At 40.1% G+C, this 27,409-nt stretch overlaps 1 protein-coding gene across 1 annotated transcript in view; it reads left to right on the top strand.

Annotated features, from left to right (window-relative positions):
- The window catches only part of FRAS1 (Fraser extracellular matrix complex subunit 1), a 449,198-nt gene that overhangs the window by 363,459 nt on the left and 58,330 nt on the right, over nt 1–27,409 (top strand). The window contains exons 48-58 of the mRNA XM_015138463.3: nt 1,740–1,864; nt 2,160–2,300; nt 3,911–4,138; nt 7,622–7,735; nt 9,849–9,999; nt 11,426–11,585; nt 13,421–13,589; nt 16,092–16,338; nt 17,968–18,312; nt 20,395–20,555; nt 20,978–21,125. Coding sequence (XP_014993949.3) covers nt 1,740–1,864; nt 2,160–2,300; nt 3,911–4,138; nt 7,622–7,735; nt 9,849–9,999; nt 11,426–11,585; nt 13,421–13,589; nt 16,092–16,338; nt 17,968–18,312; nt 20,395–20,555; nt 20,978–21,125 — 1,989 coding nt within the window. The remainder of the gene's footprint in view (nt 1–1,739; nt 1,865–2,159; nt 2,301–3,910; nt 4,139–7,621; nt 7,736–9,848; nt 10,000–11,425; nt 11,586–13,420; nt 13,590–16,091; nt 16,339–17,967; nt 18,313–20,394; nt 20,556–20,977; nt 21,126–27,409) is intronic.

Below are 27,409 nucleotides of genomic sequence, written 5' to 3'. Positions count from 1 at the left end.
AATCACTTGAACCTGGGAGGCGGAGGTTGCAGTGAGCTGAGATTGTGTCACTGCACTCCAGCCTGGGCAACAAAGCAAGACCCTATCTCAAAAAAAAAAAAAAAGAAAGAAAGAAAGAAAGAAAAGAAAAAGAAATTGCACACTCTATATATGTGTAATTTATTATGTGTCAATTTTACCTCAATAAAAAATATTTTTAAAAATCAATCTCAAGAGGAAGGCAAAATCTATCACCTTTCTTAATCAGTCTTAGACTTCCATAAAGGGAACAGTGAATTAGGTGACCAGTTGATGGTGAGAATCCAAATGAGATTTTCCTGTGAGCTGTGAGAATGGATTCACAGCAGGGGGAAGAGATTTAAATTTCTCAGTACAGCCAGTCTGAAGTTATTAAATTTTTAAAGAATGGTATGGATTTCTGTCCAGAGCCAAAAGACAAAGCTATAAGACAGGGTGCTACATTTCTTGCCTGTCAAGAACTGATATAGCAAGCACAGAAATATAAAATGCCTCATCAAAAAATTAATGCCCCCATATTCGGGAGGCTATTGTATCTGTGTGACAAATTTCAGATGATAAGGAGAGATGCAAATGTAAACCATGTGGGTTGATTTTTTTTTTTTTTTTTTTTACTTCTTAAAGATACAGCAGTGATACTGATGTCACCCTTAAATATATGAGTCAATGTAGAATCTTTGTTTTCTTTGTAGGTTAACAATGACAAATCATAAAACCCAGAATACAGCAAATCAATTTCAGGGCCAAACTAAAGGACTAGATTACATTGATTAATACCTCAAAACCCAGAATCAGAAGGAGATAATCTGTGCTAGAGGATGAAAAGATGTGATTTTCATTTCAGTCTTGATTGGCACCTGGGTATGAGCGCTAGCAGCCCTAAGATAGAAGCAACAATTCCAAGTTGTTTTGCTAAATGTTGTGAGGCATTTAAAACAGAGACATTGCACATTAATGGGATAGTTTGCCATTGTTTAAAATTTCTTTCAAACTTTTTGTTTTAAAAATGACTCTGGAAAAAAAATTTAACATGATTTTTTTCTCTATTATGTTATTAAAGGGTATTGTTTTTCAAGGTCATTTTTGATTTGGTATGGAATAATTGCTCATGCCCCAGAGTCATGCGGTAAGTTTTGTTACTGCCTGACTGGCTAAAGTGGGATGGGAGAAGCTAGAATCGTAGACCTGAGAGTTGAAAGGAACCTTGAAGAATATCCAATAAAATTATGGCAGCCAGGGATGGCTTACCAATCACAGAAACAAAGCCATGTGTAGCCACGCCCTGTAACGTTAGTTTAAAAGCTAAACCGTTATGCAATATTTAAAATGAGGGTAGGTCTTCAGAAAGGACTGTGACGCTTGGGGGAATATAAAACTGAAGAGAGAGGGGCTTGGAGAATAAGACAATGGCTCTACCTTTCACAGATTTTACCTACATATATAAATCCCAAGAGAAAGAAGAGTAATATTGATTGAACACCTGCTGTTGGCTTGGCACATAGAAGCCACTATAATTAAGTTAACATGCTCTCCCACAGAATATATGCTCTTGTATCCACAAACAACTCTTAACACAAGGTCCTCAAGAGCAGGACATAAATGCTATAAGAAAAATACAAAGGACTGTCTCTCTCTCTGGTGAGAGTGTGACACTTCCCTAGCCTTAGATGTATGGCTAGCATTTTAATATCCTCTCTGTTTCTCTCTTCCCCTTTTTCTAGGTATCCAGATTAGTTCCTTTACTCAAGCTGACCTGACTTCACGAAATGTTCAGTATGTCCATTCTAGTGAGGCTGAGAAACATTCAGATGCCTTCAGCTTTACACTGTCTGATGGAGTCAATGAGGTAGGTGAGCCCTGGACTCCATCCTTGAAAAGTACTGATTCCTCACCATCTTCTTTGAATGGAGTAGGCAGAGTGACTGGTGAAAAGAGAGCTTCATTTTCCTCTGCTCTCAGTCAAGGAGTAGGGGCAGCCTCTGTAGCCAGCTTGGTTCTTGCCCAAGAGGACTCACTTTGGGGCTCCTAATTATTGACTTGTGCCAGAAATGTGTGAAAGGGAAAGTAGAGAGTACCTACCTTGGACTTGTTGGGTAGGTGCTAGGGACAGGTGTCCCACCTGCACTTTCCTGCCATTCTAGGTAACTCAGACTTTCCATATCACTCTTCACCCTGTCGATGATTTGCTGCCCATCGTACAGAACTCAGGGATGCGGGTGCAGGAGGGCGTGAGGAAGACCATCACAGAGTTTGAGCTTAAGGCGGTGGATGCTGACACAGAGGTAAGAGCGCTTCCTCCCCTGGGTTCTCTGGCTAAATGAGAGGCTGACCTGGTGGCAGCTATCGCTTTGCAGCTGTGCATCCTGATGGTAGGGAGGACCTGTAAGGTGAGTGCAAACGTCCTTGAAGGATTAAGAAACAGAAGATACCCTGTCCTTCTAGAAAAGAAAATCAAATGCATTTGAGATAAAATTGCTTTAAACCCTTTCTAAAAACCTAAATACATTCATCCTCTCCCTTGAGCACATGTAACAATCCTTTTAACATGTTATAGCTCTTGCTATAATGCTGATTTTGTACTGATCTACAGAAAATCAGGTAGATGACATTTTACCCATTAGCGTGAACAGGGATTTTCCATACCTATATGCCCTTTTCTCCATTTCACCTCCTTCATCCAGACTTCTCTGATGGCAACTAATTATTACAATTTGAGCCTCCTCAAAAACTAGGCTGTGTACAGTAAAACAGCGCATGTGGAGACTAAGCTCTTATTCTCATTCTTCCAGATTAAAGCATCTCACATTCTGACATGACTTAGCTCGCATAAACTCATACTGCTACACTTATTAATTAGTTCTCTGTGCCAGCACTCTTTGATTGATTGATTCTTTCATCAAATATTAATTACGTATGATGTTCTAGGCTCTGCTGTAGATGCTAAAGACAGGGCTGTAACAAGACAGATAAAGTTGCAGGCTTAGAGAGTTTACTACCTTTAGTTGGGGAAAAGACAGTAAAGAAAGAAGGAACATACTATGATCAGATACAATGAGTGCTATGAAGAAAAATAAAGGCAGATGAGGGAGATAGAGATTGATAGATGTGCTACTTCAGAGTATCCAAAGAAGGCCTCTCTGAGGAGGTCATACTTTAGCAAAGACATTGTTAAGCAAAAGGGCAAGCTATGCAGTTATCTGGGAGAATTCACCCTCCAGACAGCGGAACCAGAAATGCAAAGGCACTGTGATCTAGTGCACTTAGACTCTGGGAATAACTGTAGCAAAGGTGGCAAGAGGCCAAGAGACTGGAACCCATTGAATAGGCAGGAGAAAAGAATGAGGCCAGAGAGGAACCCTGGGACTAGGTCATAGAGGGCCATGCTGGCCCAGTTTAGGCCTTGGCATTTTGTTCTAAGTTGGTAGGAAACCCTTGGAAAGCCTTGGGAAGGATTGTATGCCTCTTTTTCTTTCTATGAGTCACCAGAGAAGCAGTAATTAAAAATGAGAAGCTAGCTTCTGTTGTGATGCATATGAGATTCTGTATATAAAACTTATGGGTAGATGTATGGGAAAGAAATGAACAGATTAAAAAGGTCTATTTCCTATCATCTTCATAGAGGTTTACAATTCAGGCTTTCCCCTATGACCTCAAGAGAAGAAATTTAAATGTTTTAGTCTTACACCTGAAGGTACCAGAATGTAAGTGCAATTCTAGCAAACAGTATGGTCATTCTCTTTAGCCCTATTTTTGGCATCTCTAAAGAAAATACAGTCCTTACTTTATCAATGTCTTTGGGTTCTGCTACCCTTGACCAGCAATTGGGCATCACTCACTCTTTTGGTTTCTGTTATGAGCTTCCTTCCCCTCTGGTATTTTGCCTTCTGGACAGGCCGAGTCTGTCACTTTCACCATCGTGCAGCCTCCACGCCATGGCACCATTGAGCGAACCAGCAATGGGCAGCATTTCCACCTCACCTCCACCTTCACCATGGAAGACATCTACCAGAACCGGGTCAGCTACAGCCATGACAGCAGTAACTCCCTCAAGGACTGGTTCACCTTCACTGTTTCTGATGGGACAAACCCCTTCTTTATCATTGAGGAAGGGGGAAAAGAGGTGAGGGGTGAGGACACTGGAGGAGGTAGCCTAGCACTGCATGGCAGAGGCAGAACATGGATTTTTACATCAAGCATACCACTGTTTGAGTTCTTGTTCTGTCACTAGCTAGTAGGTTGGCCTTGGGCAAATTACATTTCTAAGCCTCAGTTTTTCATCTGTAAAATGGACGGTAATTATCTGCTTCAAATAGTTGGTTTAAGGATCCAAGGAGGTGATCCACATAAAATACTTAACACCATTGACAAATAGTGCTCAGTAAATGGTGATAGTTCTTGTTGTTAGTATTACGGTTATTTCTGTTTTCTTTTTGCCCATCCTTTACCCTTTAATTTTTCTTTCATCTGGTTTTTGAATAATGTTGTATATCTCTAGATTGTTTTTCTCTTTTTGGGCTGGATCCCCTCAGCCTAAACAGAGTTTCTCAGTCTTTGAGAAATAGCAGTGGTTAAGAGTGTGGTTTTTGCATCCAAAATATATTGATTTTTAAAAATAATTTTTATTTTTAATTTTTGTGGGTACACAGTAGGTGTATATATATTTTTGGGGTACATGAGTTGTTTTCATACGGGCATGTAATGTGTAACACTCATATCATGGAAAATGGTGTATCCATCCCCTCAAGCATTTATCCTTTGTGTTACAAACAATCCAGTTATTCTCTTTTAGTTATTTTAAAATGTACAATTAAATTATTTTTGATGTTAGTCACCTGTCATGCTAGCAAAAATTATGCCTTATTCATTCATTCTGACTTTTTTTTCTTACCCATTAACCATCTCTGCCCTCTTACTACTCTTCCCAGCCTCTGGTAACCATTCTCCTCTCTAGCTCCATGGGTTCAGTTGTTTTGATTTTTAGATCCCATCTATAAGTGAGAACATGTGATGTTTCATTGTGCCTGGCTTATTTCACTTAATATAATGGCCTCCAGTTCTATCCATGTTGTTGCAAATGACTGAATCTCCTTCTTTTTTATGGCTGAATAGTACTCCATTGTGTATATGTATCACATTTTCTTTATCCATTAATCTGTTGATGGACACTTAGGTTGCTTCCAAATCTTGGCTATTGTGAACAGTGCTTCAACAAACATAGGAGTGCGACTATCTCTCTGATATACTGACTTCCTTTCTTTTGAGAATATACCCAGCAATGGGATTGCTGGATTGTATGGTAGCTCTATTTTTAGTTTTTTGAGGAACCTCCAAACTGTTCTCCATCGTGGTTGTACTAATTCACGTTCCCACCAACAGTGTATGAGGGTTCCCTTTTCTCCACATTCTCGTTAGCATTTTTTATTGCCTGTCTTTTAGATAAAAGCCACGTTAACTGGGGTGAGATGACATCTCTTTGTAGTTTTGATTTGCATTTCTCTGGTGATCAGTGATATTGAGCACCTTTCATATGTCTCTTTTCCATTTGTATATCTTCTTTTGACAAATGTCTATTCAAATCTTTTGCCCATTTTAAAATTAGATTATTAGATTTTTTCCTGTAGAATTGTTTAAGCTCCTAGTATATTCTGCTTATTAATCCTTTGTAGATGAGTAGATGGCAGATATTTTCACCCATTCCTTGGGTGGTCCCTTCACTGTGTTAATTGTTTCCTTCGCTGTGCAGAAATCTTTTAACTTGATGCGATCCCATTTGTCCATTTTCACTTTGGTTGTCTGTGCTTGTGGGATAACACTTAAGAAATCTTTGCTCACACTGACATCCTAGAGAGTTTCTAAATGCTTTCTTGTAGTAGTTTCATCGTTCGAGGTCTTATGTTTAATTCTCTAGTTGATTTTGATTTGATTTTTGTATGTGGTGAGAGATAGGGGTCCAGGTTCATTCTTCTGCATATGTATCCTAAAAGATACTGATTTAATTTCCAGCCCTGTCTTGTACAAACTGAATGTACTTGTAAATCATTTAAACTTTCTAAGCCTCACTTTCCCTATCTGTAAAGTGGGAGTAATACATATTCTCCTGATGTATATAAAGCACTTAGCCCAGTGCCTGGTGCACAGGGAACATCAGATAAACTGAAGCTGTAATCATCATCATCATCATCATCATCATCATCATCATCATCATCATCTTAGAACCAACTTGTGAAACTAGTAAAATGCTTTTCTATTGAGGTCGTGCAACTGACAAGCTTTACTTCCTAAAGGAACTGCTGTCTTCTAACATCCAGATGATCAGAAGAAACGTTGATCCCCCTTCCACTCCCTTGCTGCCATTTTTCTCATCCCTTCATTTGTTAACCAGCTCTCCAGCAGTTCCTAAACTGCAATTCCGATGAAAGGTATCTGACCTGGGGGAGGCAGTTTTAGTGAGCGGCATGTGTACACCTTACTATACCTCCAAGATAACAGAAGGATCTCAGGCCTTCACAGCTCCTTTTCTACTTTGACAATGAAGGATTATTTTCCTAGAAAAAAGATCCTCTGTGTCCTTTCGAGACAAACAGTCTGCGAGAAGGTCATTCTCCGTTAGCTGGTATGTCGGTGGGATGGCTCTTGGGATTTTCCTGCCATTTCGGTGTCTGCACAGCATCACCACCTGGCAAGTCATCACTCTTGTTTTCTCTCTCCCAAACTGTAGCTGCTCCCCAGTTAGTTTGACTTTCAGAAGAGAGAAAAGATTTCAGGATATATCAGCAAGAGGGCTACTGTTCTTATAAACAAAACATTACAGCAGGTCTCTGGAGGGTCGGTGTCATTTTAAAACAAAAATGGAAATTATTTAGGAGGTGGCTTGTGGGAGATTGAAAAGCCAACATCTCATTGCCCTGTGTCCCAGCTTGCTGTATCCACCCAGGAACAGTGAGGTGCTGGATCCAATTTATGATGTGTGTGTTGCATGCATGCATGTGCGTATCTGTGAGAATGGGATTATAAACAAAATTTCCTTTTCACTATTCCCACAAATGCTTTTATTCCTGATTTCTTCTGCCCCTCACCCTCGTATAGAGAGCTCTCCCTTAAAACAGACAACAATGGGAAAAGAAAAAAAAAAAAACAAAGAAAATATCTTCCCATGAAACCTCTTTCACATCTGGCATAATCCCACCTAGATATTTCAACATTAACAATTTAATAGTTATTTTTGTCAGCCTTTCATGAAAATTTTAACAAGGTTTATTGAAAGGGAAAATACTGTTTATTTTTTCATCCCAAGACAATATTGAACTCAACTAAAGAAGACATAGCTGTGTAAAAACTAGCTTCCATAGAAGGTGAAATGCCAGCAAGAATGCCACTTGTTTTTTTGTTTTTTTCTTTTCTTCCTACACTGTTCTCACTATATCATTCAGCTTTCTCCCTTAGGTCTTGTGCCAAGATGATAAGGAATGGAATGGGCTCAGTTGCCCATCCCTCATCCCTGAAGTGTCAGCAGATTTCAGGGGTTCCAGCTGTGTAGGCCCTGAACTTGGCATACTTCAGGTACTTGTGAATGATGAGTTTTCTTTTCTGCCCTCCCCTACAGATTATGACAGCAGCGCCTCAGTCGTTCCGGGTAGACATCCTCCCAGTAGATGATGGCTCGCCTAGACTTGTCACCAACCTGGGACTCCAGTGGCTGGAATACATGGATGGCAAGGTAAGGCCTGCCCCTCCGTCATGTTCACACCACCCAACTTGGGCTACATCCTTATTCACGACAATGACTTACGAATAGAACTCCAGTTCCGCTCACCTGTTTGTCCCTCCCTAAATAAACTGATTTTCCTGAGATTAGTGAGCTCCCTGAGTTTGGTTAGGATTGTTGAGTGGTTTATTAGATTGTGTAGGATCGGTTACGATTGTGTATAATTTAAGATGCTCTTACAAAAAGACCCCAAAATATAGTAGGTCAAACTAGATAGAAGTTTATTTATTTATTTTCTCACATACAGGGTGGAAATAAGTGGGCAGTGCAGGGCTCTACCTGAGCACTTAGAGATGTGGCTTCCCTCCACCTTATTGTTCTGCCATCACTAAGTGGTTGCTATTGACAACCTGGTCAAACTTCTTCAGAAATTCATCAATATACAGTTGGCCCTTGGTATCCACAGGTGCCACATCTGTGGATTCTAACAACTGTGGCTCAAAAATACTTGAAGGGAAAAAAAAAAGAAATAATACAACTTTTAAAAATATAGTACAACAACTGTTTATATAGTATTTATGCCATGTTAGGTATTATAAGTAATCTTGACTTAAAGTATACAAGAGAAATTGTATAGGTTATATGCAAGTACTATGCCGTTTTATATAAGGGACTTGAGCATCCATGGATTTTGTAATCTTCAGAGAAGCCTAGAATCAATCCCCATAGATACCGAGGGACAGCTGTACCAGCATACGGGAAGGAGAAAAAAACAGAAAGAGTGGGGCAAGGAACTCCATATTAAGCAAGTGATACAGAAATTGAATACATTCCTTGCACTCATATTTATTGGCAATAAATTGTTCATATAGCCCAAATGTTGCATGGGAGGCTGGGAAATAGTGTCTCTAGCTGGGCAGGCAGAGGCTCAGCTAAAAAACTGTTCACTAGAAGAAGGGGAGGGTAGATTTTGGAAAATATCGAGTGTCTACCATAAATGAGAAAGAAGCGGGGCGTTTTGTAGGTAAGTGTGCGCAGATGAATTGAGCTTTAGACATTCCTTTCTCTTTCTCCTAATTTCCAAATTGGTCATTTTAAGATCTATGCCATAAATTTCACCTAGTAAACCATGTCAAGCACTAAATCCATATCCCCACCCAGTTCTTCGGTTGAGAACTGGTTTCTTGCATTGGTGGGTGGTATTCCTTCTAGGATGTGGCTTGTTTTCCATCTCCATGGAGCTGATTAGTTCATTGTATGTGTAGCTGTTGCACTGTAGCTTCTCATTGAACTGGTTGGGTTAAAAAAAAAAAGACATGAATTAAAGTGAATTAAAGTTAGTGCCAATTTCTCCTATGCCCTATTTGATCTTTTTTCCCCACCTTATTCAGAGCAATTCCATTCTCTTCTCAATCCTCTCCAATTGGGTTTCTACCCCCTACTCCTACTCTGTTGCAGTAACTGTTATTAAAGTCACCAGTGACATCTATTTTGCCAAATCCAGAGGGCAATTATCTGTCTTTACCTTACTAGACCTAAAAAAAATCTTCAATGCTGTTGACCACCCTCTTTCTTTGCTCAAATGTTGGCTCTCACTAAATACTTCAGTAAATGAATGAATGAAAGTTCAGTCAGTGTATCTGGGCAATATCAGGGTACAGTCTATTTCTCTTACTCTATTTCAGGCATCATAATTGACTCTTAGAAAGTGGCCACCTTCCCTTTACTGAATTATTGTTTCAAAGTTCCAACTTTCTTTCAAGGCCCAACTCTAATCCCGCTGCCTCCAATTCATCCTCCTTCAACTCCAGATGAAATGAATCTCTCTCTGTCTCTCTCCCTCTCTCTCTTAAAAAGTGTACAGCCTTCTTTTTATGTCTTCCATTGTAGCTCTTTCCACATTGACGTTGTGCATGAGCCTTTCTTTCCCCATAAAGTGTGAATACCTCAAGGGCAGAAGCTGGGATAGTTTTCATCCTCATAGCCTCTCCAATCCTGACAAAGTTTTCTATGCAGTAAATATAGTCAGTAAATCATTGTTGAACTGAATTAAATCTGAGTCAGAGGGTCTTGTTCCTGCTTTATTCCCACCTCAGGAATTAAATTTAATGGGTTTCTCTTCTAGGCAACCAACCTGATCACCAAGAAGGAACTGCTGACCGTGGACACAGACACCGAGGATGCACAGCTAGTCTATGAGATAACGACGAGCCCTAAGCATGGCTTTGTGGAGAACAAGCTGCAGCCTAGCAGAGCTGCTGCCACTTTCACCCAGGGTGGGGACTCTCTGGGGACTTAGAAATGAGAGACATGTATGCCAATGTCACACTCCCTATCTCCCAGATTCTTCTCACAGCCACTTCCAGCTACTTATGCCCAAGTAACCTCTTTGCAAACAGAGATCTTCTAGTGCCTAACCATCCAACTTACGAATTTATTTCTCCTGGGTTTTTTTCCCTGTGATGCTTAACTATGGCAAAGAAAAATTCACCTTTACCGTGCTTCCTCAACTCCTAAATTGCTCTAAGTGTTGTCCAGGTTTTCTGGAAAAGAATGCATGATACTGCTTGGTTTTCTTTAAAAACAATAACAACAAGAAAGCAAAAAATAGCAAGTAGACATTATGAAAGATCTGTGATCCTGTGTGGTTTATTTTTTTGATCTCTAAGGATTATAGACTTTAAGTCTTCAGCCTATAAATTAAAATCAACATGTAGAGGTTGCTCAACAGAAATATTTTCCCTATTTTGAATCACCTCAAGTAGGCCATGTTGTATTTTCATTTTTTATAAGCTTGTCAGGCTCCTCTAGACTTTTTTCAGGATGGGCTTGACTGAGAGCAGTCATTGCAAAACTGCATCTCAAAATTCGTTCTCCATGAATTTTCTTTTTACTCTCTGTCTTCAATTGAATGTTCTCTCCTCACACCTTTTTAGCTGTGCTTTGTGTATGGGATGTTTTAACCCAACTCAGCTATTCTTATTAGCACATACCTTCCAAAGAACCTTTATTAGAAGGAGTTAGGTCTGAGTATGAGGCTATAAACACAGAGGATGGGGTCAAAGACTTTGTCAACTCTAGGACTTGCCGTCAACATCCACAAACATTTATTGAAGTGCTTTTTGTCAGGACTCTGGGATTCTCGTTTTATAAGAGCATAAGAGATATTTACAGTATCTCTGTAAATAAAGATGGATCTTTTGTTTCACAGAGCTTCAGGATTTTCTTTTAAAATCTGACAGAAACATTTATTTTAAAGACTACTATACTTGGCCAGGCACAGTGGCTCACGTCTGTAATCCCAGCACTTTGGGAGGCTGAGGCGGGCGGATCACGAAGTCGGGAGATCGAGACCATCCTGGCTAACATGAAACCCCGTCTCTATAAAAATACAAAAAATTAGCCAGGCATGGTGGCAGGGGCCTGTAGTCCCAGCTACTCAGGAGGCTGAGGCAGGAGAGTGGCATGAACCCGGGAGGCAGAGCTTGCACTCCAGCCTGGGCCACGAGCGAGACTCCATCTCAGAAAATAAATAAATAAATAAATAAATAAATAAATAAATAAATACTATACTTTTGGTGCTTGGGAAAATAAGTTTTGTCTGTAACCCATTTAGAAGAATAAACTAGGTATGTTGGTGTGGTAATCTATGACGCTGTTGTTACATCCCTGGGTTAATTCACAGAGTCTTTTTTCTCACAGAGGATGTGAACTTGGGGTTGATTCGTTACGTGTTGCACGAGGAGAAGATCCATGAGATGATGGATAGTTTTCAGTTTCTGGTGAAAGACAGTAAACCCAACGTGGTCAGCGACAATGTCTTCCATATCCAGTGGTCCCTCATCAGCTTTAAATATACCAGGTACAAGTTTGACTGTGCTTTCCTTCTTGAGAAATCAATCAGGCAAGCAGAGGGAGTCAGGATGAAGGATGCTGGGGGGGCAGCTCTAGTCACCTGTTGATGGTGGTGATGGTGATAATGGCAGTGATAAAAGCAATAATTTCACCAAATATTTATTGAGCACTGTATGTATTAAGTACTGCACTAGGACTTGCCATGCATCATCTTATATAATACTTGCAGTTCTGAGATGAATTCCATTCCTGTCCCCACAGTGGCAAAGTAATAGAGACAGAAACTTGTTTATGTAACTTGTCCACCGTCACATAGCTAATAAGCAGTAAGACCAGGATGTAAGCCCAGTGATCTTAACGATGTGCTCTACTGCTTCTCAAATGTTTTTGCTTCTGTCTTTAAGTTTAAGAAGAGAGTCTAGTAGAACTGATAGGAAAAATAAAAATAGGCATTCAAGTTTGGAAAATAATCACTGGCCTACACTGTCAATATCTTCACCTTCCATCTGTATTCTCCTTGTTCTCAAGCCTGTTTTCTTCCCTGGCTTCTTTGGGTTTGATAGGAATGTATATCTTTAGGGCTAAATGCATGGCTTAATGTAGACAGCACTTTAAGATGCTTTTCTAATCTGTTAGAGAAAGGCAAACAGAGAGATACTGATTGTTAAGAGTAGTGTGCAAGCATGGTGCTGATTTTATAGGTTAGATTATAACTGGGATTATAATTTATGTGGGTGAAATACTCTTTAAGTCTACATTTCAGAGCCTCACTATCCAAGAAATCAGCTTCATGAAAATTCAGATAAAAATTAGAACTTGTGGGGAAAAAAGGAAGACTTAAAACCTTGATTTCATGTTCCCCAAATTCAGGCTATTCTACTCTTACACACATTTGGAGAATTAGAGGAAAATTAGAATCAACTTTTACATATGTAATGTTTTGCTGTTATTTACCTCTCAATTGTATTGCCTTCAAAATTCAATAAATTCAATAAAATTCATCCCTTTTTCTGGACAACCCTCCAACATTTAGTGGACTACGTGGTATACAGGATCCCAAAGCTGGCAATGAGGACTGAGCTCTCAGAGGCACTTTCCCTGCTGTTCTCACAGCCACAAGACATGCACCCAGGTCCAGGGGCCATCCTCAGTGGTGAAAAACAAAACCCAGCTCATGCCCTACTTTCTGTGGGCTTTCCAAACCTAGATACTTATTATGAATCAATAGCACATGAATAGTTGGCCTTCTACTTTACAAATGCAACAGAGATTCTGAGCAGGAAGCTAAATTAATCCTGTTCTTCCCTCATTGTCTTAAAGTTCCATTTGTCTAAACACCTCTGTTAGGTAGGCTTACCTCACATTTTCTTAATTCTGCTTCTGCCCTGACTCCATTACACAGTTCCTGGAGATCTGGTCCAGTCAGTTCCCACCTAAGTCATTGATTGCCTTCAGAGCAGCTTTCTTCCCTAAGAACCCTGAGAACCCACTGATCTCTTGTGATTACTCAACCGCAGTAGAGAGAGATTGTTTTTCCTTTCTCTGTGCCCCGAAATCTGAACTTCATAGCTCCTATGTGCTGTCCATCTCCCAAACTGACTCTCAGCTTGCTTCCAAAGCAGGGAAGACGACATTCTGCATCCACAGCTTTCCTGTTTATTTGATGCTCTGATTGTTCAGGTGAGCTCATTCCCTCAATTTACAGCCTGGATTCTTAGAGGAACCAAACTTCCTCTTCTCTACCTAATGCCAAGAATCAAATGGAAGAGACAGGCATTAAACAAGTTGTTTTTTCATAACCATGGGGCATATTTTAAGAGATGCCTTTTTGCGTGCTTCCAGCTACAATGTCAGTGAGAAGGCAGGGTCTGTCAGTGTCACGGTGCAGAGGACTGGGAACCTGAACCAATATGCCATCGTCCTGTGTCACACTGAGCAAGGCACCGCCAGCTCCAGCTCCAGGGTCAGCTCCCAACCTGGGCAACAGGACTACGTAGAGTATGCTGGCCAGGTAGGTGGGGTGGTGGGGTTGGGGAAGGCTCCAGCAAGGGCTGTGACGTGGCTGCAAGCGATTGTGGTACTTTCCCACTTCTTACCCAACTTTGCTTTTCATTAGTGTCCTTCCTCAAGTATTAAATAGTTTTCCTATGTTCCCCTCCCATAGCACTTTGTTCTTGATGATCTCTCTAACCTCCATTGAAGTTTTAACTGCCAAAGGAGAAGTTGTTGTCTAGCTTCTCTGTCTTTACATTTTGCTTCATGACAAAAAGACGTCTCCAAGCATCATGTTCTACGCTCAGCTTTGGTATCCCAACCCTTCCTCTCCCCTCATCTTTTTTACTTAAAGGGAGAAAAGAGAGTGTGTAAGGAGACTGGTTGGGAAGTCATTAGAATAGGCTGGTTGAGATGATGGGAGCTTGGGCTTCTATTATGAAGTGAAGTTAGAGAGAAGTGGATGGATTTGACAGATGAGTGAGAATTGATAGGATTTGGCAGTGGATTGATTACACAGTGGGGCCAAAGGGAAAGATGGATGATGATGCCTCTTGCTAGGAAGGAACATGTAAGAGGAGCCTGTTTGGCAAGGTTTGGTGCTCGTGACTTTGTTTGCTTTGGCCATGTTGAGTATAAATTGTCTTAGAAACAGCAGAGGCCGGGCACAGTGGCTCAAGCCTGTAATCCCAGCACTTTGGGAGGCCAAGACGGGCAGATCACGAGGTCAGGAGATCGAGACCATCCTGGCTAACACAGTGAAACCCCATCTCTACTAAAAAAATACCAAAAAACTAGCTGGGCGTGGTGGCGGGCGCCTGTAGTCCCAGCTACTCGGGAGGCTGAGGCAGGAGAATGGCGTAAACCCGGGAGGCGGAGCTTGCAGTGAGCTGAGATCCGGCCACTGCATTCCAGCCTGGGTGACAGAGTGAGACTCCGTCTCAAAAAAAAAAGAAAAAAAAAAGAAACAGCAGGTTGACCACTCTATAGATGGGCAGAGAGTGCAGAGAAGAATCTGGTGTCCAGAGAGAAATTTGCAAGTCATCTACATACCAATGGTAATTAAGGGTGGCAATAAGAAAGAAAAAGGAGAGAGTGAAAGCAGAAGAGAAAGGAGGACTTAAATAGTCAACAAATGCAGGGTCCCATGTGTTTGTCATCTTTTATGGAGGGCACAATATCTGGCACTTAATGTTGTTTTTCAAAGCAACTTTATTATTATTATGGTGACACAGATCTCTGTAAAGAGAAGTGGGCTCTGGTCTTTAATTGAGGCATTTCAGCTGGACTAAGCTAATGCCTCTTATGTCAAATGTAAGTGAGGAATTAGGAAAGAACAGATAAGCTAATGTCTTTCAGCTAAATGATAAGACAGAGGATATTCTTGTGTTTTGCAGGGGAAGACAAAAGACTGTCAGTGTATTCTAGATCTTATGTAAAGATCTGTTGAGTGTTTCATTTCATTGGGGGTGTTTTAAAATACGAAGCTTAATAAAACTTAATGTGATTAGTTGATTAGGTATGTACTAATAATTTTCTGTTCGATTAAAATTTTTGTGGATTTTTATGTCCCCAGACATTTATGACTGTTTTTCGTACATATTTCAGTTGTCTCCATTTACATAAAATATAGCCCAGGCCCATTTCCTGCACTTACAGTTTTGGACAAGTCCATAGTCGTGGTTTCATTTGAAGGTTTTTAATTTCTTTCTTTCTTCTTTTTTTAAACAAAGTAAAACCAGAATAAATCCCTATAAGTTCACAATTGTGTGCATATAAAATAATTTGTGTGTTTTGTACTGGGCTAAAATCATTCACATTTTAATAGCAAAGGGTGTAGTCAAAATATCAAGTTAAAATTAGTCTACCTTGTTTATAATGTAATTTTCTATGAATTTAAATTCCATTATTCGGTACACTGGAATTTTATGTCAATTTTAATTGTGTAAGTAAATATGGTGATAGTAATGATAATATCTTATGTTTGTATGGTGCTTTAAAATACACTTAGCACCTTCGTATACAAGACCTCCTTTAGAAGTAGGAATATTACTATTTTTTCTTTAGTTGATGAGGAATCTGATGTTTATAAAGCTTCATAACCTAATACGGCTTGGAAGTAACAGAACCAGACCTGAGAACAGAACTTCACACTCCAAGACCAGAGATCTTCCAGAAAGGGAACTGAGTCATCAAATGATGACTATGGCTGCACCAAGTGAGTTAATAAGACAGGCTATAAAGAGTTACTACATGTTTTTTTCTGGTCACCAATGGTAGGAGAGATTTTGCTCCTTCATGTTCTTATACAATAAAGCAGCCTTCCTGTACAGGTTAAGAATGGGAAGAGGTGGCTGGGTGTTCCAGGTGATACAGCAGGGAACCAGGGCTGGGAGAACCAGCTATCTCAGTCAGTTCTCTGCCCACTGGGCTTAGATGCTCTTTTCCTATTATGCCCTTGGGGAGCAGAGCAGGGGAAGCTCAGGCACAGCTTAACTTCTTGTTGGTTTCTTTGTGACAGGTCCAGTTTGATGAGCGAGAGGACACCAAGTCCTGCACCATTGTCATCAACGATGACGACGTGTTTGAAAATGTTGAGAGTTTCACTGTGGAGCTCAGCATGCCAGCTTATGCCCTGTTAGGGGAATTCACCCGGGCGAAGGTCATTATTAACGACACTGAGGATGAACCCACATTAGAGTTTGACAAGAAGATCTACCGGGTCAACGAGAGTGCTGGTTTTCTGTTTGCACCTATTGAAAGAAAAGGTCTGTTGGTGCCAGGTGACAAAGAGCTATAATAATTGCTAACATTTATTGAGTTCCTATTATGTGCTAAGTGCTCATCTCATGCATTATATTCACTTACATATGTACTTTCCACGTATTAACTCATTTGGTTCCCACAATAACCCTAATGATGATTCTATCCATAGTGACTACCATCAGAAAGCCTCTTTTCTTAGTTCAGGTTGTTAGAGCTCCCATTTATTCTTTTTTTTTTTTTTTTTTTTGAGACAGAGTCTTGCTCTGCGCCCCAGGCTGGAGTGCAGTGGTGCGATCTCGGCTCACTGCAAGCTCCGCCCCCCCGGGTTCACGCCACTCTCCTGCCTCAGCCTCCTGAGTAGCTGGGACCACAGGCGCCCGCCACGGTGCCCGGCCAATTTTCTTGTATTTTTAGTAGAGACGGGGTTTCACCGTGTTAGCCAGGATGGTCTCGATCTCCTGACCTCGTGATCCGCCCGTCTCGGCCTCCCAAAGTGCTGGGATTACAGGCTTGAGCCACCGCACCCAGCCGAGCTCCCATTTATTCTTGAATTGGACTAGAAGACTGGTTACATTTAGCCTTTCAAATTATTCATGAATCAGTATTCTTAATTAATCACCCAACCCATAAAATATTTAATAACCTTGGTCAAGGAGGGAAGTTACATTTCCTAAGGACTGGCTTTCCATCTTATTCTTGGAAGACAGAAATATGCTGAAAATTTCCCTATGTGACAGTCATATGTAGAGTTCAGATGAGAAATAAACTGTGTGTAAGAAATGAAGGGCAATTCTTTTTTGTTTTGTTTTCAGTCGATACATAATAATTGTGCATGTTGATAAAAAGGCAATTCTTGAGGAGTTGGAAATAAAAATAAAGATCATATGGAATTATGATTATGTAAGATTGAGACTTTAAAACACATGGAAATTGAACCTCCATTCAAAGGCACAACAAGACTGTAAATGATGATGTTGGGTTTCTTTATTGAATCTGCTGACTGGGTGTTAGTGTAACAAATACTGTGGATAGCAAAAACCCTTGGTAATACCACTTGGAAAACAAGCAAGCCTCATTGATTGCTCTGGGCCACCAAGCCAGGCCCAGAACAGACTGTCACCAAGGGAAGTGGCAGCCCTAATAAGTAAAGTCATTTGTATAGAGTGGCAGGTTTTATTTTGTTTTGTCTTTCTCTTTTTAAATAAGCCTGCTTCTCTCTGGGAATTAAAGTATAGAAGTTTATTCAGAAAGGCAGTGAACTGTGCTTATAGCACTACCTTCAGGACACAATTACTTTGCTACGTACAGTACCAAATATGTGTCTTATTTTTCCACCTGCTGTGGTCTTAGATGGTGGGCAATGAGTCTTGCAAATTAACAGAGCATAAAATTCACAGAATAGGAAATCCATTTTGAGTTGTTTGGCGAAGTATCTGGGGTATATTAAATCCTCAAGTGGTTTATACCACAGGCTCAAAAGAAACTGCAATTCAGGAAGGTTTTATGTCAGAGTTTGAACAGAAATAGTGATGGACTGTGTCAGAGGGACCAAGCTCATTAACTTGTCAGAGGTTTTAAAATGTGAGAAAAACTCATTCAAATGCTTTGGTTTTTTGTCATTTGTATTTCAGGAGATGCAAGCAGCATTGTATCTGCAGTTTGCTACACAGTCCCTAAGTCAGCTATGGGAAGTAGCCTCTATGCTCTAGAATCAGGCTCTGATTTTAAATCTAGAGGGATGTCTGCTGCGAGTCGTGTGGTATTCGGGCCTGGTGTCACCATGTCCACCTGTGATGTCATGCTTATTGATGACAGCGAGTATGAAGAGGAAGAAGAGTTTGAGATTGCCTTGGCAGATGCCTCTGACAATGCCCGCATTGGAAGGGTGGCAACAGCCAAGGTGCTCATTAGTGGTCCCAACGATGCCTCCACTGTGTCCCTGGGCAACACAGCTTTCACTGTCAGTGAGGACGCAGGTAATGGAGAGTGTCTCTGAGGTTCCTTCACCTGTCTCCTGATTCCTTTCTTGAACAGTTTTCTCCTTAGATTTCAGAATATCCTCGAGACATTGAGAATTCCGTTCCTCAAGGATAACATTGTTAGTCTAAGGCATTATATAATGCTTGGCCAAGACCAAGCATGGAATTTAGTAGAGAGAGTTCCATCCACTTTTCTTACTGTTTTTTTTTTTTAATAAATTTTTGTGGGTACATAGTAAGTGTATATATTTATGGATTACATGATATATTTTGATACAGGCATGTAATATATAATGATCACATCAGGATAAATCGGGTATTCATCACCTCAAGCATTTATCCTTTGTGTTACATATAATCCAATTATACTCTTTTAGTTATTTTAAAATGTGCAATTGAATTATTTTGACTATAGTCACCCTGTTGTGCTAGGAAATACAAGTCTTCATTCTAACTATTTTGTGTACCCATTAACCATGCCCACTCCCCCCACTCCACCACCGTTTCCCACCCCCACTACTCTTCCCATCCTCTGGTAACCATCCTTCTACAACATGGATGGAACTGGAGGTCCTTATGCTAAGTGAAATAAGCCAGGCACAGAAAGACAAACTACACATGTTCTCACTTATTTGTGAGAGCTAAAGGTTAAAATCATTGAGGTCATGGAGATAGAGTATAGAAGACTTGCTCTGGTTCTTGATGGCAAGCAGGGCTATGGCTTAGAGCCTAGAGTTTCATGGGCTGACCTCTGTGGTCCAGAGGGAGGGTCTGGTGCTGAGCATCTGGGCTTGTGAAAGGGGGGAATGTGATATGTTGAAGATGGAAGTGAAGTATTTAGTGTACTCTTAGTTTCCTAAGACACTCTTCAAAGTTTCAGTGTCTTCATACAGTGAAACTTTCTCATTCATGTAACAGCCCAAAGCGATCAGTGTGCAGGTCACTTTCACATGGTATTTCAGAGACGTAGGCTCCTTTCCCACTTGTGGCTCCACAAAGGTCTTGAAATCTTCTGTATGCTGCAGGCAGATGTACTGCTGGCAGAGGGGCAACAGCTATACTGAGTGTCTCCTGATCTGGGCCAGATCAAGGCCTTTCACCTCTATGAAGGGATTTGGAGGAGCACTGGGAACAGATATTTTTGAGCACTTACCGAACGCCAGGCACCATACCATGTATGTTCCATGCATTCTCACTTAATCTTCTATGGAAGAGAGAACATTATGTAAAAGAGCAAATGGAGGCCTGGAGAGGTTAAGTCAGTCATCAATGATTAAGCAGCTAATATCGTGGTAAGGCTAGATTCAAACCCAGACCTTTCTACTATCGTATGTTTCTTTTCCTATACATCAAATGCCCAGCCATAACTACATTACACCTCACAGCATATTGGCTAGAAAATGTGGTGATTGGAAATTGTAGAGTTTTCATGAAGCTTTTCTCTGCCCTTGATTGTGAAAATAGCTAAATATCTTTAGGACACTACAAAGTATGATGTCACAGTGGACAGGAAGATGAACTTCATTCGTAAGATGAGTAATAAGCACATGCGGTTTAAGTCATGACATGTACTTAGGTAAATGAGAGAAATCAACCCAGTTAGGAACATTTAATTAGAAACATTCAGCTTCAGGCTCCATAGAGTCCCCTAGCTGGGTCCTCCTTAATTGACTATTTTCTGACACATCCCTGAGGCCCCAGGCTCTAAGTTTCTTCTCCCTGAATAGGTTTGAGATGTTTTGCAATAGACTCTTCTCTCCTTAGGTGCTGTATTTTCCTGTGAGCAGTCTCCCTTGTGAAGCCACAACAGCCTTCTCCCCTAAGGGTTCTCTCTAACACCACCTCCATGAAGCCCTTCTCTAGGTCTCCTCTTGATCCTAGTGTCAGTGAAAAGACAGGTAGTGACACCTCTAGGCCTTCACCTCAGATGGGCCATAGGAGCATCACTGAAGCTGGATTAGACAAGCTGAAAGGGCTAAAAGCTGCCACTATTGCGGTGAGGGAGAACATCGTTCTGAAAACCTCACTGCTTTTCTGGCTCAAAGTTGACCATTAAAATCTCTATGAATCTTAATTCAGGCACAGTAAAGATTCCAGTTATCCGCCATGGTACTGACCTCTCTACTTTCACATCTGTCTGGTGTGCAACGCGGCCCTCAGACCCAGCTTCTGCCACACCGGGAGTTGACTACGTTCCCAGCTCTCGGAAGGTGGAATTTGGGCCCGGTGTCACTGAACAGGTGCGTTTACAGCAGTCCAGACTCCACAAGGTCGGCAGGTCGGTTTGTGAATGTTGTCTTTAGTTTGCTTCCCAAGCTCTCTAAACTCCCCTGGCAATATTCCTATCTTTTCTTTCTTTAAAAACACACACATATAAACAAGAGAGTAACTTAGGAGGGGATCTTCTAAAAACTCTCCTAGTGACATTTTTAGCATTAAATATCCAGCTTTACAGATTCAGGATATAAACTATACTCGTTTGATATAAATGTCTATAAACAAACTCCGAGCGGCATGTAATAGAGAGATCATCATGTTATGGATTAGAAAATCTTACTTTAAAACCACCAAAGAAAGACAAGTTGTGACCTTTGCCCTAGTTAAGGCAAATGGGGATTAGGTGGTGGGTCCTCTGTAAAGTTTGCTTTGATTTTTCTTCTAGTATTGCACCTTGACTATCTTGGATGACACTCAGTATCCAGTAATTGAAGGACTGGAGACATTTGTGGTTTTCCTCAGCTCAGCACAAGGAGCCGAACTGACCAAACCCTTCCAGGCAGTCATTGCAATTAATGACACATTCCAAGATGGTAAGAGATTGGGGATGCCAGCTGGTAGTTCCAAATATATTTCTATTTTTTCTTTAATGTCCACACATGTGACATTGGAACTCATTCACGTTTTCATTCAAGAAATATGTGTGTGTACATGTGTATACGTGAGCATTTGCACTTTTACATAGCAGAGTAAGTAGATGTGAGAGAGAACCATTGATGTCTCCGGTACTCTGCCAGACACAAAGAGATGTATAAGCCTTGGGCCCTGTCCTCAAGAAGCTCAATGTCTCACTGTGGAATCAGAGCCTTAAAGAGAGAAATTTGAATAAATTATGATAAATGACCTAATGGTACTATACATCCAGCACTATGGGAGCAGAGGGAACTGAACAGGAACTACAAGTGGGTGAAATTATAGATTTCACCAAGGAGACTGTATTTAAGCAGAGTCTTCAGGTGTGATAGGAGTCTATCTAATGGATAATAAAGGAAAACCTATTTCGAATGGAGAGATATAGTAAATACAATGTATAATGTCTTGAAAGATGCATATTTGGGGAACAGACCCTTACTTTTGCTTTGAGCATGGGAGGGGGTGAATAGAAGAGTGGAATGGAAAGACAGATTGGAGTCAAGTGCTGAGAGGCTGTATGATCCAGCCTAAGGACTCTATAAGCAAAGGGTAGCAGGGGATGCTTATAAGCAGAGGAGTGATGTGTTTTTTTATTTTAGAAAACGAATATTGGCAGTGTTGTAGATGATGTGCAGGAATGAATAGATGCAGTCACTGCTGAAGATGTAACCTAAGTAACATGAGGAAAAAGCAGGAAAGGCGGCCGGGCGCGGTGGCTCAAGCCTGTAATCCCAGCACTTTGGGAGGCCCAGGCGGGCGGATCATGAGGTCAGGAGATCGAGACCATCCTGGCTAACATGGTGAAACCCCGTCTCTACTAAAAAATACAAAAAAACTAGCCGGGCGATGTAGCAGGCGCCTGTAGTCCCAGCTACTCAGGAGGCTGAGGCAGGAGAATGGTGTAAACCCGGGAGGCAGAGTGAGACTCTGTCTCAAAAAAAAAAAAAAAAAAAAGCAGGAAAGGCTCGTTGCTTCTCAGAAGAACTGACGAAATTAGAATTATCAGAACTTCAGGATCCACCGTGTGGATTCTAGAGTTGGGTGGAGAAGATGAAGTCAAACCTTCCACCTAAAGCAGCAGGAACCTTCATTAGCATCCCCAGAGATTGACCATAGAGCCCATGATTAAACTCCTAATGGCTGAGAAATCCTCAAAAAAGGAACAAGAAGCCAAATCGGATAATCTTTGATGTTTTTATTTATTCTTAAATCATTTATTTCATGTATATAGTAGTAAACAATTCAAATGGCTAAAAGGGCATGGCAAAAAAAAATGGCAAATGGCAAATGGCAAAAAGACTATGAAAATTAAATCTTCTTTCTATCCCTATCTCCCAGTCCCCTAGTTCCCCTCACTGGAGACAACCATTTTAACCAGTTTTTTGTGTGTTTATCCTTCAGGAGAAAAAAAAATTTTATATATATATAATTATATATATATACACACACACACACATACAACACACACACACACACACACACACACACATATGCATGCATCCAAAATGATGGTAATTTGTTTTAGAGCCAGGTTTATGAAGGCACAGCTTACATAAATGAAAGTCCATCGTCCTTAGTGTACAGTTCTATGAGTTTTGACAAATGCATACAGTGATATGCCCACTACCACAATCAAGATGTTGAACAGTTCTAACACTCTACAAAATTCTCTCATGCCCGTTTGTCATCTGTGTCTCCTTAGTCACCAGGCCTGACAACCACTAATCTGTTTTCTGGCCCTTAAAATTGTGCCTTTTCCAAAATTTCATAAAAATGTAATCATGTAATATCTACCATTTTGCATCTGGTTTCTTTCACTAGAAAATGCATTTGAGACTCATTCATGTTATTCCATATGTGAGTAGTTCATTCCATTTATTGCTGAGTAGCTTTTCATTGTATGGATATACCACTGTTTGTTTACTCACCTATTGAATGACATTTGGGTTGTTCAAGGTTTTGATGTTTAAATTGCATTGTTTTCCTACTTTTATTGTATTGTTGTAGATTCTGGACAAAGATTTATATTTTGCAAATATTTTATCCAAGTCTGTTGCTTGTCTTTTTTTCTGTAAACAAACGACCTAAGAATACTCATTTTTCATTTTGAAGTAGCCTCATTTATCATTTTTCTATTATGGATCATATTTTTAGTGTTGTATCTAAGAAATCTTTTCCTAACCCAAGGTTACGTAGATGTTCACCTGTTTTCTTACAGAAGTTTTATAGCTTTAAGTTTTACATTTTGGTTTGTGATTCACAAAATGGTAACTTTTACACCATGAACAAGATTATGACACTTATATTATCTCATGTTGCATGTTACTTCAAAGTTTACAAAGCAACCCATTTAAGCCTTATCTCACTTGCTCATAACCCCATGCTCTTTCTTCTGTTTCTATTTAGTGGATAAGGAAACTGAGAATCAAAGGAAATAGGTCACCCAATGTCTAGTATCTAGAGGAACGAGCATGCATTCTCAGACTTTTGACTCCAAGTTCATCCTCCTTGCATTATGCTACATGGTTTTATTTGGTGTAGAAGTAGAATCAGTGGCAGTTTTATTTCTTAGTAAACAAGAAAGTAAAACAGAAAGAAGAAAATTCAGCTATACTTTTTATTCTTGGAGTGGTTTCTTATTCTTTTCCATGAAATGACCATTAATTTCCCTCTGATGAAGTGGAATATGAATACAAAGTCAGAAGTCCTGAAATATAATCCTAGTCCCACCACTTCCTAGGTCTTTGGCCTTAGGCCAGAAGCTTAAGGTCACTAAGCCTCATTTTGCTCATCTATAAATAATGAAAATAACTACCTTACAAGATTGTTGTGAGGATTAAATTAGATAAAGTATGTGAAAATACCTACTGTAATACATGGCACACAGTAGATTTTATTACATGTTGATTTCTTTTCTTCCTGACATACCTGTCATTATCACACTTACCAACGAGACTCCAGTAACACATAGAGTCCTCATTGATCAACACAGAAAATTATATTTAAATATTTTTCAGTATTTTATTGATGAGCAGTGGGTTTGTCAACTTAGGAAACTGATATGTTAAGCAAAAAATTTTCTTTTTCTTTCAGAGAAGCTACAGCAATATGTGTTTAATCAATAACTTATCCCAGAGAAAGAAATCCCAAAACTTATTTCAGTAACCCAGTGTAGCATTCAGTATTTACTTCTTCTGATTATCTTTCTTCCTAGAAATAATGAACTTTGGTTGAGTCCGTTCAGTGTGAACATTCTAGGGTAGAAAGATCTTACGTATTATCTCTAATCCTTACAACAGACCTTTAACTGGTGAAACCAAGTTTGAATAATTTGAGTAGAATTACACAGAGAGAAGGTGATGAAGCTGGAGTTAAAATCCAAGTCTGGTCTAGCCAAGTCCAGTCTTCTGGTTTCATATCCTACTATGCCGACCCTTCACATTTCAGTTTCAGCTGGCTACTGCCCTCTATATAACAATGCTAACCGTCACATAAGAGTCTTACAAAGTCAACTCTCAGCCTTCTGCAGTGATCTTAGCTCCTTTCATTCTTTTCCCACTAGACTGATTTCAGGATCTTAAATCATCTAAGTAGCTCATCTTATAACATTTACCTGTTCTCACCTGCCTTTGCTGTGCTGGTACCTGGAATTAGACTAGGGTTTGGGCATGAGTAATGCTGACTGGGCAACATTAGAAAGTCCTGTAGCTGCTACGGCACCACACTCCTGTGTGTGCATCTGTGGCAAACATACTCATTAACTCATGAAACAAAGGCAAGATTTATCCTAAATGTCTGACTTAACGATTGCCAGTAAAGAGGCTATTGCATTCCAGGCACTGGCATTTACATTCACTTTATCAGTTACTAAGAAGATTAGCGAGGTAACAGTGTTTATAGGACATTTTCTATACCTAGCACTGGTGATCAACATGGTATGGGCTACAGAGTAGTGGAGAGCAGAGTCCCATAATCTATTTTAGGATCCAAGACTTCCATAAATAAAAAGATAACTGTAGCTTGGCCATGCACAATAAGTGTTCTATGAGCAGTGCTGACAGAAAATGCATTATACCCAATGTGAGCCCACACGCCATCAGCAGGTAACCTCCATTTCATATTGACTCAGCCCATCAGTGTGGAAAAAGAGGGGCCCTGCAGTCAGAGGAAGCTGATTCTCAGAGCCAGTGCTATCACTGCCTGAGGATTATACTGCCTTATGGGGTTGCTGACAGAATAACATTAAATAATATGTATGAAAACCTTTAACACAATGCCTGACTTACAACACAAATCCCCTGTGCTAAATCTCTTCCTGAAACTCCCCTTGTTGTATATGTCTCTTGCCTCAGTCTCCCACTGGTCTGGGGTCTTCTTAAAGGGAGGGATTATTTCTGGGCAGGTAATTAGAAGACGTGTCCACTTCCTTTTCTCTTTCTCTCTCTCTCTCTTCTTTTTTTTTTTCTTTTTTTTTTTTTTAATGGCAGACAGGGATAGAAGTGAGAGTGAATGTCTCGTTAAAAAGGAAAAAAATAGTATTTTATAGCTCAAGATGAATTTGCAGTTGATTAATGCATGACCAAACCTAAACATAACCACTTCAGCCTTTAACTTTCTCATCTGACTTGAGGCCTGTCAGGCCAGAAAGAAAAAACAGTCTAAAGCTTCAGATCCCTGCTTGTGTTGCTTTTTCCCTGGCAACAAGCTTCCTTCTTGTCCTCCTATGCTGGGTGGTGTCACTGCCATCCACCTTTTAAAAGCAGCACAGGCCATTTCACTAGGTTACAGAGCCCTAACTGGTTAGGCCTAAAGTTGTTAATTTTCCTTTAGGTATAGTGTTCTTTTAAGCGGTATCATCTGACTTTTCATTTAGCAATGATTAGTAACTATTAAGCTTAGTTCATGTGATGGGATGGTTTTATTTTTGCCAGGACCAACAGTTCTGGAGTCACAGAGACTTTTCTATACATTGACTTGGAGAATGCTTGGGTGCTTATCACCTCTCCTCTCATTCCCCCACCTCCCCCAGTCCCCAAACACACACCTTTCCTTCCTTTCTGGATTGGTGGGGTGTGTCCAGGAGGTAGCCAGGAAATTGGTGATTACAGCTAACCCAAAGACTAATTCTGACCCAGGAGGCTTTCACATATGATTCTTTGCTTTGTTCATGAATAAATTAATAACCAGCAGTCAACAAAATATTAACCTCAGAAGGGCAAATGCCTTAATACAGAGCATTACAATAGGCATAGCAGGAAAACAAAATGATTCTTCATATTGAGAATTCTGGAGTTAGGAAGAAAATAGAAACCATAATATATTAATTCCTACCAAACTTTGAGTTCTCGCTATAAACCAGATACTATATTGAGTACTATGCATTTATTATCTCATTAAATTCAATTCTATCAACAATTCTATATTAGATATTAATATTTCCAATTTATATATGAAAAATATTCCAAAGTTTGGAAAGTCTAAGTAACTTGCCCTGTGTCACACGACTGGTAAGTAGAAGGGCTGGGATAGAAATTCAGGTCTGTTTCCTCCTAAGTCCTTGTTTTTAACCATGATTTGACTGTAGTCTCATCCTTAAGTCAAAGGAGGATTTGAGTTATAAAAGAAGAGGCATCTAGTGCGTGCTTATAGTCCCAGCTACTTGGGAGGCTGAAATTTAGTCTATGGACGTGCTTTGTTTGTCCCAAATAGTTTTGGCTTATGCAAACTTTCTTTTCACTATTTTATTTGTTTGCTATTTTTGAATTTAGGAGCTATGTCATAAAAATCCACATCTCTGACTTCATTTGGAAATAAGATCTGACAACAAAAGACTGGAGCTTTTCAAACATGGCCTGCTCTTTCCTTTACACTCATGTCCCCCTCTTCCCTATTATCTCTGTGGCCCCAAGACCAATGTGAGTGGCCATTTAGCACCAGACTTGCACTGCTGTTTTCCTTACTGTAGCCCTAGGAGGACAGTGAAGTCTTTTGAGTATCCAAGTAGCAATCAAAATTTTTCTTACACCATCAAAATTTTTCTTACAATTATCCTATTTATTGACTTGCATTACCTGCTCATATTTGAGATGGTAACTGCATTTTGAAGTTGTACAAAGATAGGTACAAAATTGATCTGTTCTATTTCATTGGATGCACACTTACAGTAGAAGCAGTTCCCTTGTCC

Source organism: Macaca mulatta, chromosome 5 (genome assembly GCF_049350105.2).
Source record: "Macaca mulatta isolate MMU2019108-1 chromosome 5, T2T-MMU8v2.0, whole genome shotgun sequence".
In the NCBI taxonomy this organism is placed as follows: Eukaryota; Metazoa; Chordata; class Mammalia; order Primates; family Cercopithecidae; genus Macaca; species Macaca mulatta.
The sequence above is the reverse complement of the archived record's forward strand: the minus strand, read 5'-3'. Positions and strand labels throughout refer to the sequence as shown.